This window comes from Schistocerca nitens, chromosome 7 (assembly GCF_023898315.1).
Source record: "Schistocerca nitens isolate TAMUIC-IGC-003100 chromosome 7, iqSchNite1.1, whole genome shotgun sequence".
Taxonomy (NCBI): Eukaryota; Metazoa; Arthropoda; class Insecta; order Orthoptera; family Acrididae; genus Schistocerca; species Schistocerca nitens.
Window position 1 is genome coordinate 189,434,609 of NC_064620.1, and position 20,741 is coordinate 189,455,349.

General features: G+C 42.5%; 1 protein-coding gene across 1 annotated transcript in view; it reads right to left on the reverse strand.

Annotated features, from left to right (window-relative positions):
• Positions 1–20,741, reverse strand: part of LOC126194997 (uncharacterized) — a 147,015-nt gene that overhangs the window by 459 nt on the left and 125,815 nt on the right. The window contains exon 7 of the mRNA XM_049933417.1: positions 733–828. Within this exon, the coding sequence (XP_049789374.1) occupies positions 733–828 (96 nt within the window). The remainder of the gene's footprint in view (positions 1–732; positions 829–20,741) is intronic.

A 20,741-nucleotide genomic window follows, 5' to 3' on the forward strand; every position in this document is an offset into this window, starting at 1 on the left:
CATTCAGAAATTATTTACAGTTCAACAGGTAATGCCAATATAAAAAATAAATTCATTTGTTAACTAAACACTTTCTCATGGCCTTGCATTTTATTGGTAATGCAATGAAGGTCATAAATTATTTTTTCTGAATGAGTTCCCAATAAGAATGTTGTCTGAATGAAAGTTCCACCATTTGGCTGTACAGACTGTTTCTACTGAACAGTCGATTTCAGCCTTTGGCCATTTTCAAGTACCACAATGTTAAGCATGATGAGACTTCTGTCAATGAAGTCATCAAAATATATTAAAGTAGGTTATATAACACAGGTGTCTCACTATATAAATGAGAACTTATTCACAATGTGTCTTGCAGAAATGGAACAAACATGTCTCACATACATTGAATAAGTATGCTAGAAAATTATCACCAAAAACAGTTATTACATGTGCAGGCACCATGTCCAAAGGCCAAAATCATGATGGTACAATAGAATAAGCAGTAAAATGGCAGAGCTTTACAATATTATATGACAGTGGCCCCCAACTAAGGAAAGATTATCAATAAGAATGTTGCCTAAGAGATTGATAACTAGCCATCATCATCCGGGGTAAGTTGTTTCCCTGTACACTTACACAAGATAACTTGTGACTAGTAATGATAATACTAAATTTATGATGAAAAACAATTTTTTGCAAACAGAACACAGAATAAAAATATAATTTGAGTGTTCAATGTGCATGTGCTGTTACCTCAGTTTCCCCTTTTTGAATGAAGATGGTTTTCCACAGTTCATACAGATCTTTGGCTGTCAAGCTGTTTTCAAAGTTGTACGTTTCTCTGATTTTCTGAAATAATGAAACAGGTTACACATCAACATTTTTAAAAACATGTATGCTGTTAGTTTCATTTTTTTTGTAATATTGCATAGAAATGTTTTAAAAACCAAGGAAACACTAACAACTTACAAAGATGCAGAGTAGACTTTCATGGAAAGTATTTGCTTCCTTAGTGCCATGGTCCAATGCATATTTCTCTGCCTCACGTTTCATCTTCCAATGCTGCAGACATCATCAAACAGGGTGTCTACATGGACAAGGAAAAATAATTCCCAGATTTTTCCCAGATTTCCCGGTTGAAAATACACTTTCTCCCGGGTGAAAATACACTTTTTCCCTGTTAAGTGACAGTATACTTTTTCTCAGCACTTATCAATCCTTTTATGGTTTATGGTTTTATACACCGGCGTAGAATTTCCCGGCACTTTAGGAAATGAAACTCAGGGGAAAAAAACATGTTTTGGAAAGATCTTTCATGTGCAGCAACACATTGCATATTCCCGTGTTACAAAGGCATAAATTCGAATTCCACCAAACACCACATGTTACTTTCCGAAGCATTAAAATCGAGATTGCGACGCGCTTTTGTAATCCAGTCACAGCTCATGTCACCTGATCTCACCAGCTGATGACAGCATTTGACACGTAATGTAGTCAGCCAATAGCAAGATCACTCTTAAGTAGTGCGAACACACAAATAAGAAAAATTAATGGCTTAAATTAATGTACAATTATTGCTACAAGAAAAGCAAAGCTGCAAGAGAAGCTAAGCTTCCACATATATTGTTGATCTTTTTTGCGCGTCATACATCACATAAATGTGCCAGTAAAAATTTTTAATAACGACGTAAATGTCTGATCTTCTGGGCTCAAAATTCTTCATATGGTCTTCCCCAAAGAGTTGATTTTTAAATGGGAGTCAAACGCTCTGTGATTTAACAAATTCGTCGTACGCTCTCTCACATAGTTTGTCTTACATAAAAGGAAATTTACTTTGAAAGTAACGCTTTTCAAAGCAATATCTGTAATATTTTTCCGTGACCTATTAGAAAGGTATGTTTCAGCAGTTGCCAGAGAGCGCCAGATAACAGGTGTCGCTGCACTTGCACAGCTACGATGACGAAGGAAGCCCGCATGTTCATATGTGTGAAACATTAAAAGATCTTGCATTAAAACGAATTTAATGTAAGAAACTGTCACGCTCATTGGAGGCAATTTATTGTTAAGAAGCACGGCACAGTCTTCCTAAAGCCTTTGATACACTTTGCTGTTGGCAGACGCTTCTATGAGCACTGTGTTTTGTTGTTGTATATGGTGCATTTTCTTTGCGACTTAAGTCTCATTTTCGTTCTTTTCTCTCATTCATGTTTTGTTGCTGCAGTATTATTCTGCAGTATTATTCTGCAGAAGCAGGATACAGTACATTCTTTTGTTAGAGTATTGGTTCTTACCAGTCAAAATCACAAAAATTTAACTGAAAACTAAAACAATGAAAAATTCCTGGAACTCAAAAAGATTCCCAGGTTTTTCCCGGATCTCCCGGTTGTCCCAGGTCGTAGACACCCTGTCAAAGGATATAATGACTCAGAAAGCAGCTAAAATTTCAAACCGTGTCAGTAAGCTGAATCACTTATACAAATCCATGCTAAAAGAGCCTGTGAACTGCAGTACTTGGAGGACAAGCACAAATCATTTAAGAACCGCCTTCAGAAGAAATGGCTGCTCTGACCAAAGAAATAAATTGGGCTCTATAACCTAAAATATCTGGAGCCTCTGGTGAAAAAGAACCAAGTTTACCTCCATGTAGCAGAGATGTTGAGTCACGGATAGGTACAACAAAAGGACTATCTCTGTAGCAGACATAGATGCAAGACCTGTCCCATACATCCTCCCACAATCAATTACTCCAGTCCAGTCACCAGCATGACGTATCCCATCAGGGGCATGGCAGGGCTACCATTGAAATCAGTCGTGATGTCAAGCTAAGCATCAACCACTGTGCTGTGTTGTGCTCTACATGGGCATGACAACCAACAAGCTGTCTGTCCCCATGAATGGCCACTGACAAGACTGTGGCCAAGAAACAACTGGATCATCCAGTTGCTGAGCACTGACCAGCACAAAGTTCTTCATTTTATTGACTGCTTCACAGCCTTCACCATCTGGATCCTTCCTACTAACATCATCTTTTCTAAACTGCTCATGTTGGAACTCTCCATCCAATATATCCTACATTCCCAAATCCCTTCTATCATCAACCTTCAATAGTAATTGTCCTACATCCCCTTCCCTGTCCCCTGTATGCTCCCACAAGCAGCACTTCACCGTCATCCACCCCTACCCTGCTATCCCGCCCCCCTCCCCACCACTGTCCTATCCAAACGCCTCACCTTCAGCCCCACTCCCAGATTCAACCAAACAGCCCTTGTCAAAGATTTACTGTCCTACACCCGTACTCTCTGCTGGAAATATCACTTTGTCACGAAGAAAAATGATCCTAATCCTACTCCTACCCCAAGACACTATCCAAATTGAACCCTGCCTGGAACACTTCCGTCCTCCGTCACAGCGAGACCCACCTCCTCTTCCTCAAAATCACCCTCTCCAAACCTTCCAGGAATTTCTGACTTCCAGCCTTGCTTCTCAATCCTTCTTAAAAAACCTTAATCCTACTCCCAACATCACCACTGCTGAAGCCCAGGCTATCCGTGATCTGAAGGCTGACCGATCCATCGTCATTCTTCCAGCGGACAAGGGTTCCATGACCGTGGTACTTGATCGTCGGGAGTATGTGGCTGAAGGAATGCGTCAGCTTTCAGACAACACTACATACAACGTTTGCCAAGGTAATCCCATTCCTGATGTTACCAAGCCCCCACAGAACGTATCTCTGCCTACGTAGATCAAAACCTTCAGCCCATTACATGCAGTCTCCCATCCTTCATCAAAGACACCAACCACTTTTTCGAATGCCTGGACTCCTTACCCAGTCTGTTACCCCTGGAAACCATCCTTGTAACCATTGATGCCACTTCCTTATACACAAATATTCCGCACGTCCAGGGCCTCGCTGCGATGGAGCACTTCCTTTCACGCCGATCACCTGCCACCCTACCTAAAACCTCTTTCCTCATTACCTTAGCCAGCTTCATCCTGACCCACAACTTCTTCACTTTCGAAGGCCAGACATACCAACAATTAAAGGGAACAGCCATGGGTACCAGGATGCCCCCCTCGTACGCCAACCTATTCATGGGTCACTTAGAGGAAGCCTTCTTGGTTACCCAGGCCTGCCAACCCAAAGTTTGGTATAGATTTATTGATGACATCTTCATGGTCTGGACTCACAGTGAAGAAGAACTCCAGAATTTCCTCTCCAACCTCAACTCCTTTGGTTCCATCAGATTCACCTGGTCCTACTCCAAATCCCATGCCACTTTCCTTGACGTTGACCTCCATCTGTCCAATGGCCAGCTTCACACGTCCGTCCACATCAAACCCACCAACAAGCAACTGTACCTCCATTATGACAGCTGCCACCCATTCCACATCAAACGGTCCCTTCCCTACAGCCTAGGTCTTCGTGGCAAACGAATCTGCTCCAGTCCGGAATCCCTGAACCATTACACCAACAACCTGAAAACAGCTTTCGCATCCCGCAACTACCCTCCCGACCTGGTACAGAAGCAAATAACCAGAGCCACTTCCTCATCTCCTCAAACCCAGAACCTCCCACAGAAGAACCACAAAAGTGCCCTACTTGTGACAGGATACCTTCCGGGACTGGATCAGATTCTGAATGTGGCTCTCCAGCAGGGATATGACTTCCTCAAATCCTGACCTGAAATGAGATCCATCCTTCATGAAATCCTCCCCACTCCACCAAGAGTGTCTTTCCGCCGTCCACCTAACCTTCATAACCTCTTAGTTCATCCCTATGAAATCCCCAAACCACCTTCCCTACCCTCTGGCTCCTACCCTTGCAACCGCCCCGGTGTAAAACCTGTCCCATGCACCCTCCCACCACCACCTACTCCAGTCCTGTAACCCGGAAGGTGTACACGATCAAAGGCAGAGCCACGTGTGAAAGCACCCACGTGATTTACCAACTGACCTGCCTACACTGTGAAGCTTTCTATGTGGGAATGACCAGCAACAAACTGTCCATTTGCATGAATGGACACAGGCAGACAGTGTTTGTTGGTACTGAGGATCACCCTGTGGCTAAACATGCCTTGGTGCACAGTCAGCACATCTTGGCACAGTGTTACACCGTCCGGGTTATCTGGATACTTCCCACTAACACCAACCTGTCAGAACTCCGGAGATGGGAACTTGCCCTTCAGTATATCCTCTCTTCTCGTTATCCACCAGGCCTCAATCTCCGCTAATTTCAATTTGCCACCGCTCATACCTCACCTGTCTTTCAACAACATCTTTGCCTCTGTACTTCCGCCTCGACTGACATCTCTGCCCAAATTCTTTGCTTTTACAAATGTCTGCTTGTGTCTGTGTATGTGCGGATGGATATGTGTGTGTGTGTGTGCGAGTGTATACCCGTCCTTTTTTCCCCCTAAGGTAAGTCTTTCCGCTCCCGGGATTGGAATGACTCCTTACCCTCTCCCTTAAAACCCACATCCTTTCGTCTTTCCCCCTCCTTCCCTCTTTCCTGATGAAGCAACCGTTGGTTGCGAAAGCTTGAATTTTGTGTGTATGTTTGTGTTTGTTTGTGTGTCTATCGACCTGCCAGTGCTTTCGTTTGGTACCCGGAAGGTGTACACGATCAAAGGCAGAGCCACATGTGAAAGCACCCACGTGATTTACCAACTGACCTGCCTACACTATGATGCATTCTATGTGGGAATGACCAGCAACAAACTGTCCATTCGCATGAATGGACACAGGCAGACAGTGTTTGTTGGTAATGAGGATCACCCTGTGGCTAAACATGCCTTGGTGCACGGCCAGCACATCTTGGCACAGTGTTACACCGTCCGGGTTATCTGGATACTTCCCACCAACACCAACCTATCCGAACTCCAGAGATGGGAACTTGCTCTTCAATATATCCTCTCTTCCCGTTACCCACCAGGCCTCAATCTCCACTAATTTCAAGTTGCCGCCACTCATACCTTACCTGTCATTCAACATCATCTTTGCCTCTTCACTTCTGCCTCGACTGACATCTCTGCCCAAACTCTTTGTCTTTAAATATGTCTGCTTGTGAGATGTCTGCTTGTGTCTGTATATGTGTGGATGGATATGTGTGTGTGTGTGCGAGTGTATACCCGTCCTTTTTTCCCCCTAAGGTAAGTCTTTCCGCTCCCGGGATTGGCATGACTCCTTACCCTCTCCCCTAAAACCCACATCCTTTCGTCTTTCCCTCTCCTTCCCTCTTTCCTGATGAGGCAACAGTTTGTTGCGAAAGCTTGAATTTTGTGTGTGTGTTTGTGTTTGTTTGTGTGTCTATCGACCTGCCAGCGCTTTCGTTCGGTAAGTCACATCATCTTTGTTTTTAGATATATTTTTCCCACGTGGAATGTTTCCCTCTATATATATATATATATATATATATATATATATATATATATATATATATATATATATATGTGTGTGTGTGTGTGTTGTCTAATTCAGAAGAAGGCCCTCTGGCCGAAAGCTTACTTGTTTGTCAGTGTTTTTGTTGTGCCTATCTGTGACTCAACATCTTTGCTATATGGTGAGTAGCAATCTATCCTTTTCATAATAATAAACAATGGAAAATCCAGGGTGGGATAATGACAATATTATGAAAAGGATGGATTGTTACTTACCATATAGTGGAGATTTTGAGTCACAGATAGGCACAACAAAAAGAATGTCAAACATATAAGCTTCTGGCGAAAAAAGTCCTTCATTGGAATTAGACCACACATACACACAAATGCAACTCTCACACACATGACCGGAGTCCCTGCATTGTGTTTACACGTGTACGTGTGTGTGTGTGCATGTGTGTGTTTTTTTTGTTCAACTCTAATGAGTTAGATGTGTTAGACAGGCTTTTTGTTATTCCTATCTATGACTCATGGTGAGTAGCAATCTATGCTTTTCATAATACTGTCATTATTCCAATGCTTATTGTTTGAAGGTTTACTCCCATTTGTAAAAACAGTCACACATCACATCACCAATTTAGAAGACACAGTATTGAGACAGTGTTTAAATAAAAAGAAAGGTGCACAATTATTTAAGCACTGCAAAGGAGATATACTTGCAATGTGCCACAGGAGGAATATACAAAATCCCTTACAGATGTGGTCACGGGTACACACAAACTACAAAAGGAAGCAGTCATCTGAACTACATAAATAAATCAGCAGTAGCAGATTACGTGCTAAGACCAGGGAACCACCAAATTTGTTTCTGCAATATTATGGTTTATCAAGATACAGTCATTGCAATGCCAGGTTGTAGAGAGAGGCCGTAAAAATTCAAAAGCACAAAAACAACTTTTAACAGAAAAGGAGAAGGATTTAAATGAAACAAGTTGTAGGCCTCGGTGTCAAATAAAGCAAACAGTGCCAACTCTTACCCACTGCAAGCTCGTTAACACAAGTTGGTGAGAGATTGCGGTATTAGGCAGTAGTCTGATGCCGTCTAGAACTGACCGTTGTGTATATACATGCAAACAGTTCGGGTTGCTGAATTTGTTTGAGATAGTAACTGCTTTCTGAACTGTTATAGCCCCTGAAGATGTTTCTGGCATTGGGGGACGAAATGTTAGGCAGAGAAGTATACCTTGAACCACAGCCCAAAGATCACCAAGGATGTATAAAGATGAAATATTATTCAGTTAGTAAATATTAACACTCAGTAACAATTTACAACATTTTCAGTTACTTTCTGGTCAGCAACATTAGCATAACTAAGTGCACTAAGATTATACACTTGAGTACAGAACTCTTACTTACGATCAAGTGGTGAGATGCATATACCAAGGTGAGCTTCACAGCCCACTCCACTGTATACTAGAGTTAGTGTTGTTGTGCATGGATACCTCAATGACTTAGGGTTTTTTGTTGTTTATGACGGGCAGTGAGGCTGTGGAGGGCTACCCTTAGGACACCTTCGAACTCCAGGCAATGAATCAGAACACTGTTGTTTATGATGGGCAGTGAGGTTGTGGAGGGCTACCCTTAGGACATTTTTGAACTCCAGTCAATGGACCAGAACACACTTGTACAGGGGCAGGAGTACACAGTTCAAAAGACCAAAGGAAACCAGTCTGCCCATTGTATTGGTGAACTTGCTCATGTGGCAGTTAGACCATAACAATACTGAATTTATTTTTGAGAACTCCTGAACTTCTTGATGTGTGTCATATAGTGTTCTATAACATTCATGGCATCAGTGAGAAAGCATTTGTACTGTACTTAACAAGACACAAGAATCACTGACAATGGAAAAACATATGAGGAGAAAACATGACCCTGTAAATAAAACTGTTGAAGAACATGTGACAAAAGTTTATCGTCACATAAATTAATCACCTGTTCTCTCAATTCACTAATTCAGGTAAAAATTTCATTCAGAAAACACCTCCCTGTTTGGATCAATCTGACCAAAAATTACACAGGTTTTTTGCCTTTTTATAAGTATTTCTGTTGTGACAGCTTCAATACAAATTTTAACATTCAATTTAGACGTCACAGATGTGATACATGCAACTTGTGCAATAAAATTGATATTTCCATTAAAAACCTAAAGGACAACGGTCAGTAGAACTTTGAAAAAGTTAAGAGCTTAGAAGCAACAGATAGTTGCACTCCATTCACTCAAAAGTTACACAGGGTCTATGAAGTCTCTTTTTCAGAAACCACCTAGATGAAAATGTGTTGGCCATTATTTTGACCTCCAGGTTGCACTCTTGAATATCCAGTTTCACAAAAGGAGGCTTTGGACCTACAATTTCAGTATACAGTAGAGCGTCGATTATCAAAAATGTCGGTCAACCGAACGACCACAACACCAAACTGTGTACTTGCTCGCACCTGTTACTCTACCACCATACCGTCCATCGTCCCCCTCACTCCCAAACCAAGTTTCCCACAGTAGTCGTCGCACTGGGCCACCGCTGGTGGAACATTGCTTATAATGGGGCCTTCACAAGGTGCTGCTGACCGGCCAAGCCGCCAGTCACTGTGTTTCAACAATCAGCACACTTCTGTCGGCTTGGCACTGGCAGTAGAAGTAGCGGCAGTATCAAAGCTGTTCACAGCAACAGCTGCGCCAGCTTAGAGTTGAGGCATGCTGCTCCGCGCAGTATCAAAGCTGTTCACAGCAACAGCTGTGCCAGCTTAGAGTTGAGGCATGCTGCTCCGCTCAGTTTGGAGGGTTGCGCGCCCCCAAGAAGAGCTTTTCACGGTGCAAACAGTCACCTTCTGTTCTCTGTTACAACCACTTGTGTGCTGCTGGGTGAAGAAGTGAACTTGACGATACAAAATGCTTAAACATAAATGTGTTGTCATTTCTATGAGGGACATGTACGAGATTATTAAAAGGTTAGAAGAAGGTGAATCTGCAGCCACTTTATCCAATGAGTACAAGGTGGGGAAGTCGACAATTATGGATATAAAAAAACAAAAGACGAGCATAGCAAATTTTATAGCTATGCTTGATTCTACTGATGGATCAACAAGCCATAAAACTATGAATAAATTTACTGTACAGTACTTCTTTTTGGCAAATAAACATGTACAGTTTGATTATCCGAACAAACCAGTTTTCCGAACACCCATGTCCCCCAATTACTTCAGATAATCGACGCTCTACTGAACTTAACTTTAAGAGTGGGGACACAACCACATATTTATTAGACAAAACAGTCGTAAAATGCAGGTCTTGTGAGGTTCCAAGTTAACACATTACTTGTAAAATGCAGATGTTAAGTACAAAAGAGTTGTGATGTTTTCAGACAACTGCTTTGCCCAGAACAAAACTCTCAATGTATTTCTGGTCAATCTACCATTCATCCAAAATGATATACTTGAAGAAATTAAACATTACTTCATGACATCTGGCCATACACAACTACTGTATGATTATGGTTTTGACAATACTGAAAAAGAAATATGTTGCACTGGTGTTTATTGTAAAGAACATTTTGCGTTCTTCAGTAAAAATGTGAAAAACACCTGTTTAAAGTAATTCAACACACACAAGTTTTTGTAAAAAAAAATTCTTTGAATTACAAAAATGTATCACAGAATCACGTCTAAAAGGGGTTAAATTTGCAGGAAGTAGAATGTTTAAAAGCAGTAAATACAATAAGAGAGAGAAAGAGAGATTGTACACCTACAGCAGTTCTTTTGTTTTAGGGTGCAAAAACAACTAGGATCATATGTGCCCATGTCAAAACAGTAAAACACGAAGACAAATAGAGGAATTAAAAATGACTACATGTCAATCTGAATCGATGGAAGATAAGACAGCTAAAAACAGGGACGTCAAGAAAGGTCTATAAAATACACCACAGAGAAACGAAGTTGCAGAACTAAAAATTAAATGGCCTTCACCATATTGTTAAGATTGATAAAAAGTAAAACGTGGTCAATACCCCGCATGTCGTTCGTTAAAATGGCTGATAACTCAGACAGCAAACACAGACAAGAATGTAAGCCATTAAAAAAAACAGCGTTCTGTTAGGAAATTGGGGACGGTTAAAAGTTGGGTACAATCTGCACATAATGCTGGGAGAGCACCACTTAACAAATGGTGATGACTAAAAAAGCAATGTCCAGTACGCAACATAGTTAAAATGACCTCCTTGCAGCAAGAGGGCCGAGAGGAGGTCATCCAAGCCACTGGGAGAAGCTTAATAACCCCGAGCTTGTTCACCTGAAGGGAGGACCAGTGGTGACGCCAAAGTGACACCATCTGCTAACAGATGGCAACACAGAGATCATTGGAGGGAATGTAAGAACTAGCGGGCTGAGGGACGAGGACTGCAGTACTGAGGGATGAGGACTGCAGCCTTGGCAGCAGCAACACCAGCCTCGTTTCCTGTCAGACAGACGTGGCCAGGAACCCACATAAACATCACAGTGGCTCCATCAAGAATGAGCAAGTGAATGCTTTCCTGGAGTCGTTGCACTAAGGGATGGAAAGTGTACAGCACACTGTGGCTTTTGAAGGGCACTGAGATAGTCTGAGCAGATCATGCAATTGAAAAGTCTGTGTCACCGGATGTATTGCATGGCTTGATACAGGAAGAAGAGCTCTGCTGTAAATACGGAGCAGTGTTCCAGAAGCCAACACCAAAAAACATCGGCGCCCATGACGAAGGCACACCCGGCAGTAGGGCAGTGGTAGTTTTGCAGCTTCTGCAAACAGACTCTCAACTGGGCTACCTTAAAAGGCGCCAGTGGCCAAGCAGATGCAACGGTAGTGGATAGTATTGAGATGGCGTAAGAGGGATGGACGTGCAGATGCATAAACGAAACTCCCATAGTCTAGTTTTGAATGGAATAGGGACAGGTGCAAATGGAGGAGGGTGGTTCCATCTGCACCCCAGGAAGTACCATTGAGGACATGTAGGACACTGAGGGACTGCATACAGCGGGCAGCCAGGAAAGACGCTTGGGAGGACCAAGAAAGTTTCCTATCCAGCATTAGCCCCAGGAATTTCTTAGTTTCAATGAACAGAAGAGCAACAGGTCCGAGATGTAAAGACGGTGGAAGAAACCAATTGTGCCACCAGAAATTCACACAAAGGGTTTTGTCAGTGGAAAAACGAAAGCTATTGTCGATGCTCCATGAGTAAAGATGATCAAGTCACCGCTGAAGATGCCGCTCAATGAGCAGGACACTGGAGAACTGCAATAGATGGCAAAATCATCAACAAAAAGCGAGTCGGAGATGCCCAGAGGGAGACAGGCCTTTATAGGATTAATGGCGACAGCAAAGAGGATGACGCTCAGGATGGAACCCTGAGGCACACCGTTTTCCTGGATAAAGATGTCTGACAAGGCAGAACCCACACATGCCTTGAAAACCCGGTATTTTAAAAATTCCTGAAGAAAATGGGGCAGGCGGCTATGTAAGCTCCACATGTAGAGAGTATGGAGGATACCAGTCCTCCAACAGGTGTCGCAGGCTTTCTCCAAATCGAGAAACATAGACACAGTCTGGGATTTCTGCAGAAAACCATTCATGACATGGGTGGACAAAGCGACAAGGTGATCAACTGCAGAACAGCGTGCTGAAAATCCACACTGTGCCATGGTTAATAAATGGTGAGACTTGAGCCACAATACCAGCTGGGCATGAATCATATGTTCCATCACCCTGCAAACACAGCTAGTGAGAGAAATGGGGTGGTAGCTAGAAGGAAGATGGTTGTGCTTACCGGGCATAGGTATGGGTATGACAGTGGCTTAACACCACCATTTGGGAAACGTGCCCTCTGCCCAGATACGGTTGTACATGTTCAGCAGAAAGTGCTTGCCTGCAAGAGAAAGGTGCTGCAACATCTGAATGTGGATGGCGTCTGGCCCTGAGACTGAGGATCGGGATGAAGTGAGAGCATTATCTAGCTCCCTCACAATAAAAGCGGCATTGATTGTAGCACTCATGATTCGAAGAAGAGAAGGGTACCACTGGACCTCCACCTTTCATTTCCGATGGAGGAAGGCAGAGTGACAGTGGGAAGAGCTCGAAATATCCACAAAATGGCAGCCCAAGGTGTTGTAGTAGCAATGGGTCCATGATGACATTGTGCGCTACTGTCAGGTCGGAAACTGGGGAATGGATCATGGTCCCAGACAGCCGTTGGAGGTTGGCCGGCATAATGGAAGAGGGAATGGAACTGTTAAAAGAACTAGTGAATGAAATCCTGCTACCTTTTTTGCTATCCCAAAGAACACGATGACCTGTGCACGTGTCTTTTTATAATGAATGCAGTTTGCTATCCTAGGCTGATGGTTAAAAATGCAGATAGCACATCTCCAAGAGAGAATTGTATCGCGGCATGCCTCAGTCCACCAAGAAACCAGGACACAGCGTGGTAAAAAGGAAATGCGAGGAATGTAACATTCTACAGTGGAAAGGATAACATTTGTAAAATATTCCACCTGGTCATCACAACTGAGGAAATATGGTCTGTCAAAGGTCACCAGGGAGGAATAAAGCCTCCAGCAGGCATTAGTAAGCTGCCATTTGGGTGTGCATGCAGATGGGGTATGAGTCAACAAACCGATAGCACAATGGTTGCTTGAGTATGTGTCAGAGAGAACGGACCACTCGAGATGATGGGCAAGCTGGGCAGTGCAGAAGGATAGGTCCAAATGGGAACAGGTATGCGAGGAGTCTGAAAGGAATGTGGGTGCTCCAGTGTTAAGGCAGAAGAGGTTAAGTTGATTAAGAATGTTAGCGAAGAGGGCACCTCCCAGACAGGTTCTGGGAGAACCCCAAAGGGAATGGTGTGCATTAAAGTCACCGAGCAGCCGAAGTGGGTGAGGTAGCTGCCCGATAAAAGGGAAAAGGTCAAGTGAGGAAGGAAAAGTCGAACTGCTACAGCTTGGAGATGGGTTGACTATGAACGTCATTCCATATGAGCAGAATGATTCAGAATGCCGACCTCAGGGTGAAGGTCAAAACGGACAGGGAAGAAATATGAAAGCTCGAAGTGGTGTGTGGATGCAATTTTGTTTCCTGAAGGCAGAGAACAAGTGGACGCTGTGATTGTACAATCCTCTTTGTTGAATCGAAGGCCTTGAACATTCCATTAGAGGAGAGTCATCACGAGGCAAAAATGAAGGGGTGGCACTGCGGCAGCTGCCGAGTGCCAGCCTGTGAAGACTCGCTGCTCCAGGGCACAGAGGCAGGAGGATCCTGCTCCGTGAGGTCCACAGAAGCATTGGCTTTCTTCTGCTGTCAGCCTGTGGAGTCCAGCGCAGAAAAATGTTTGCTAGTGCACACCAGCAACACGTAAACCGGCCGGACAAGGGTATCATGTAGCAACACTGTCAAAGAGGATCTTCGAGTCAGCGAAGGACAAGACTGTTTGACTTCTTTGTGCCTTTCCAGTTAGCAGAGGAAGACTCAGGTGTTGGCTGGCTGAAGGGACTCGGATGTCTTCACAGGAGTATTCCTTCTGTCCTTTCCAGCCTGCCGCTTGCATAGCTGGTGACTTCGCACCATAAGGCAAGAGTTTGATGGCTTGTTGCACAGCTGGACAAGGAGATGGAGATGCTACCATGACACTGAGCGATTTCAGGACCTCATGGCTGAATTTGAGGTCGCATGTCTGCTTGGCCATGTCCTTTGTGGAGTGAAATGTAGCAAGAACAGTACTGTAAGTGCCAGACACTAGAACAGAGGGTTTGTGACTAACCAATAACTTGCGAGTGACCGGGTAAGGTACTTTTTCCTTTACCTGGTTCTCCTGGACAGCCCACTCGTCAAGATACACAGGACTATCTTGAGATAAGGTGACATAGTTGCCATAGCAGCTGATACAGCGGGGAGAAGGGAGGGGAAAAATCGCCCTCACGCGCAGGTCAGACCGTCGAGCAGCCAAGTGTAAATAACAACATGGGCAGAATTCAGCATTGTATGGGTCTTGACACGAACAGCATAGGTGTGAGAAGTAAAGCAGCAAGCAGTTTTTGTGCTTGAGAATCAGAAGTAGTCTCTGAAAGTCAAATGCCATTGCATAAATGTGAGCAGGATTTCACAAGGCCAACAATTGCATCAACACCTTTCTGAATTAGAAATGGATTTACTGTTGCAAAGGACTGACCATCTTCAGTACGTGAAACCATGAGAAACCGTGGTTTACTGGGAGGGTCTTTGAATCGGGAGCTTCATTCTGTTTATGTCTGGTAGACGTGGACTGCAAAGAATGATAAATGGCTCATTGCAAGAAAATCCCCCATGATTGCCAGTGTCTTCAATGGTGAGCGTCTTTCAACAGGGACCCTCCTTCACAAGGGCGCACGTCCACCTTAGGGACTGTCACCTCAGGTCACACCTCGCAAACTTCTGAGAAAGGGAGCAATCAGTTACCCAGTTAGCTGTTATGTGTCAGATGTGTGGGCCAGACTTAAGGAGCACACAGGCAGAAGAAGAAAAAAGAGAAGTCTCAAACATTGAAGCAGAGGAGGGATAGGAGAACGTGAACAAAGAAAGGAAAAAGGAACGAAAAACATTGGTGAGACAGGTCTTATGTCAGCTTATGCAGAACATTCCCAAAAACACTCCAGACATGTTTCCCAAGGAAGGTGAAAAAGAATAGCAAGAGGATAGACATGCAGCACAGAAGGGAAAAGATGTTGCAAAGGCTGGGGCCCCATGGCAGCCAAGCATGAACCTGCCAAAGAGCAGCAAGCACCCTGGGGAGTTGATGTAGGTGATTAAAGTGAAACTGCAAAACAAGTGGGGTATACTCACAACATTGAGAAGCTCAGGAGCAGTTAAACTCACTGTTTGATTCACAAGTCCACATATCATTAGCAAAACTGAAATACACGCCACTATTCTTCTGTACGCCAGGTTACTAAGGAGCACTTTCTTAACTAAGGTAATACAGAATCAGGGAGCTAAATTGTACATGGTGACCATGAATAATTATGATGGACACAGCAAAATACACCTGGAGGATTAAGAATGTACTTTATCTGGCAATAGTTTTCATTTTTCCTATACTAATTTTGCCTTTGCACAATCCAATGTTTTTAATTTAAATAAATAGTAAAACCATACCCACAAATTAATTTAGTTTTTATTGAGGTCACCCTGATGCCATTTCACAAGTACGGCTTGTTGAGTTCACCTTCATGATTTGCAGCGTCACGCCATATTACACAAAAATATTAACACAACAGAATAGCTCAAGTCCAAGATATTCTGAACATTTTAAAATTGTATATATTAGCAGTTCAACTGCATCATTGATAGATTCTTGTATAGCAATGTAAACAACATTAAAACTTTGGAGCACTCCACAGAATAGTGATGAATTTTTACATATTCATTACTAGTCATGTGACACATTTGTGTAAGTTCTATTTCCGCCTTCTGTCACGAGCTTGTGCTTACAGAGGGCATTAAGACAAAGATGTCGGTCTGACAAGAATGATCCCAAACAAAGATATACCTACAGAAATAACATTAGCAAGTGAAGCTGGGGCAGCATCTGCATGTACAATCAGTCCATCAGTAAAAGGAGTGGTAGTTTGCTATAAGTGGCTGGAAACGGACATAGGGTATCTGGAAGACCATAGTAAATACTCAGTGGCTGCAAGTGGAGATACTACGAACAACAATAAAAAAATCATTGCAAGTAATACTCCTAGAAATTTATGAAATAACAAATAACCCACAAGAAATAACCAATGTAGGAGAATAATTTTAAAAAAAATTGGGTCCAACAATGAGTTGTATGAAAAAACTGAGAATACAATACATCCATTGACAAACCTAAGGGTTACATTTTATGGATACTGAAAAAAGACAGATAACAAGAGGCTTTATAGAAATTGAGAAAGATCTACAGGAATTGGGAATAACAGACCAAGATATAGAAACAGGCACAAATTCTGTGAAAAGGTATAAAAAGTCAAGGGTTTCCAGAGAAGAGGAGGGCTATGGGCATGAGAAAGATGAGGATAACAGAAAGCAAGAATGAAGATGGAAGCAAAAAAAGGGAAAGAATACCATGTTGTAAATCAGCTGTATCATGTAATCCTGAGTTGGGCAAATTATAATAACAATAATAATACTACACTACAGTTCGATTGAAATTACCTGATAGTTGACACTTCACATGTCATAGCTGGTTTCCTCCAATCAGAACGCTCAACATCACACCCATACTGTTTGTCATCTTGATGTGTTTGGACCTTAAATCATGGGTCTGGCCCTTTCATTTCATATTTCATAACACATGATAACCAATTTAATAATGGAGGGAAGTGTGTGTGTGTGTGTGTGTGTGTGTGTGTGTGTGTGTGTGTGTGTGTGTGTGTGTGTGTGATGATGTTAATGAAATACACACATTTCAACACAGCACTAATTATACTCTAATGGATCCTTCCACACAAGATGCAATTCAGTGTCACATATACTATTATTATAATCACAGAGATCAGCTTACATTAGATAAGGTTCACACGACATTGTGTGAAGCCAAATTTTTGTAGGACGCAATTAATCGTTACAACTGGGTCACCAGAATCATAAATACAACAACCCTCTGTAGTGTAATAGCACTGCAGAGTGAGCAGCGTATAAATTTGACATATGGAAAATCGTTGGTTCAAATCTCACCAGAAGCAGAGATTTTCTTATTTTTCTAAATGTAATCAAAAGCTTGATTATTATTTTTATTCAATTAATTTTTTTCCTCACTTTTCATCATTATATTTCCTCTTTTATTTGCGCTTATTTTTCTTCCTGTCATTCTTTTTTTGTTTGGAATCTGCTTCTTGTTGTTGTGGACTTCTGTCCAAAGACTAGTTTGATGCAGCTCTCCATGCTACTCCATCCTTTGCAAGCCTAATCATCTCCAAGTAATTACTGCAACCTACAACCCTCTGAATCTGCTTACTGTATTCATCTCTTGGTCTCCCTCTTTGATTTTTACCCTCTCCCCCCCCCCTCCCCCAAACACACACACACACACACACACACACACACACACACACACACACACTCTTCCCTCCAGTATTAAATTGGTAATCCCTTGATGCTTCAGAATGTTTCCTATCAATTGAGCCCTCTTCTACTCAGGTTGTACCACAAATTTCTCTTCTCCCCATTTCTTATTCAGTACCACCTCATTAGTTACATGATCTACCCATCTAAACTTCAACATCCTTCTGTAGCACCACATTCCAAAAATTCTATTCTCTTCTTCTCTAAACTGTTTATTGTCCATGTTTCACTTCCATACATGGCTACACTATATACAAATATTTTCAGAAAGGACTCCCTGGCACTTAAATCTATACTCAATGTTAACAAATTTCTCTCCTTCAGAAATGCTTTTCTTCCCATTGCCAGTCTACATTTTATATTCTCCCTACTGCTTATGTCACCTATAATCTGCAACCAAGTGCCAACCAGGACTGCTCATTGGCTTGTAATGCGGCAGCTCACGCAGACAGTGTGAGGATAAAATTTGCTTTTACCCCTGAAACTGACATTTTTTTCTCTCTTGAGTTTGCTAAGAGAATTAGCCTTAAACACTGTGAAAAAAGCAATCGTGATTTTAGTTCTGCTGTAGATTGCTGATCATTTTCTTGGATACTGTGCACATCATGAGGCTGCGGTTAGGTTAGGACACGAGCTTAAATTTAGGGCTACAAAATGGTCGTCTGCCACATTTTAGTCACTGGTCACTTAAAATCAGATATCGACAGAGCATTTCCCAGTTTGCTAAGAGAATTAACCTTAAACACTGTGAAAGAAGCAATCTTGATTTTAGTTCTGCTGTAGATTGCTGATCATTTTCTTGGATACAGTGCACATCATGAGGCTGTGGTTAGGTTAGGACACGAGCTTAAATTTAGGGCTACAAAATGGTCGTCTGCCACATTTTAGTCACTGGTCACTTAAAATCAGATATTGACAGAGCATTTCTCATTTCCTTCATACCTTGCAGCAGCTGCTTCCAACATTGCTTTGCATTACACATTTACAGCATTTGTGAAGTGACCAGCCATGTTTGTGTGTCACCTACAACTGAGCAGTAGTTGGCAGTGAATAGGGCAACACTGTAGCAGCAAGTGACAGACATCAAATATCAAGTAATTTTAATAGGGACTATAGTTTCAATAGTACTTCTAACATGTAAGTTATTTCAAACATAACTAATATTGGAAAAAAATACATCTAAAAACAAAGATGATGTGACTTACCGAACGAAAGCGCTGGCAGGTCGATAGACACACAATTTCAAACATAACTAATATTGGAAAAAAAAATATATCTAAAAACAAAGATGATGTGACTTACCGAACGAAAGCGCTGGCAGGTCGATAGACACACAAACAAACACAAACATACACACAAAATTCAAGCTTTCGCAACAAACTGTTGCCTCATCAGGAAAGAGGGAAGGAGAGGGAAAGACGAAAGGATGTGGGTTTTAAGGGAGAGGGTAAGGACTCATTCCAATCACGGGAGCGGAAAGACTTACCTTAGGGGGAAAAAAGGACAGGTATACACTCGCACACACACACACATATCCATCCGCACATACACAGACACAAGCCAACTAATATTGGCCTATACAGTTTATTTTCTGAGGGGGAATAATAATATAGGCATATGGATGAGGTATCGAATATATTGCTTCCCCCTACTTATACCTCTCGAGGAGATCACGAATGAAAAATTAGAGAGATTCGAGCACACACGGAGGCTATCAGACAGTCGTTCTTCCCGCGAACCATACGCGACTGGAACAGAAAAGGGAGGTAATGACAGTGGCACGTAAAGTGCCCTCCTCCACACTCCGTTGGGTGTCTTGCGAAGTATAAATGTAGATGGAGATGAACTACACATAGCAGCATTTGAGAAAATGTTCCAGAATTCTATAACTGAAGCTACAGGTAAAATACTAAATGCTTCAGACACAGGTAAAGAACACAGATGTCACTAATAAAATTACTATGTTATTACAGTATATTGATAATTTTTACTTTTTGGACCATCTGACTACAACTGAATGAAACACAATTTTCGTGCCATAAGTGTTTCGCCTTTATTCTCTGCAAGGCATCTTCAGTGGCAGGTTGCGTGGACGATTATCAACATATTACATTCCTATTCCATTTTTGGTGCCATTCTTCTTCTTATAGTTGCCACTTGGGTTTTTTTCCACATTTCGCAGCACTAGGAACTGAACACTTGTTTTGATGCAAAGTTTTAGTTTGTGTTTCTGACTGCTTCCTTCTTTGTAGAACATAGTATGGGGCAGAGTACAATGGTTGCAGTGGTGGCCTGACACTATCCATTTGGAGCATCATGTGCAAGCAGCTTTCTAAGTCACAGGATGTGTAAGTGGTGGGCTTACCATGTCTGCAGACTGTGGGAGGTCGTATTCAAGTGATGTGGTCCCTTAATTGCCAAAGGAATTCTGGTTGATCTTGCATTGCTCAGTGGATCGAGCTGGTCCTGATAAATTCTGAGGGAAGATGCAATGGTTCACCATAGACGAATTCCACAGCCAAGGAGTCCAAGTCCTGCTTATATGTTGTTCAAAGACCTAGGAGGTTTATCAGAAGGGTGGAAGTCCAAGGTGTTCAATGGCATATTAGTACCACCTCCAGGGAACAATGCCATCTTTCGGTCATTCTATTACTGGTGTTGTGGTACTGGTAGTCCTGTGCTGTACATACGCACAGAACCTTGCCAGCTTGCCAATAAATCTGATTCGAACTGCCCGTCATGGTAACTGTTTATGTGTAATGGGCAGCCAATCCTAGGTAGCCAAGTCAGTGCAAATGCAGAGGCTAAAGTCTCTGCAGTCCTTACCAAGGAACACCACCTTATCGAAGGTACTTTCAGTGCCAGGCGGGAGGGTTTGCATGCTCCGATGAAGTTAAGAGCTGTGTCGGTGGTAGCGTAGCTACTGGCAGGGTCACCCAATCCAGAGTGGTCTTGACAAAGGAGCCAGACAAAGTGTGTCCCACAACATAGAGCAGGCAGGCCTCTATAGGCGTAGTGAAGCCAGCTTCCCTAAAGGAGTAAACCCCATACAAATCCTGGTCCTCCAAGTTTGGGGTTAGGCAAGCGGCTAACAACCCCTTCCTGTAAAAATAAATAAATAAATAAATAAAAATTAAAATAAAATAATATCTTGTTCAGAAACCTCAGAGTAAAGAAGCCGGACGGATTTATGGACGACGACATGGCACTGTTAAAGGCAAACA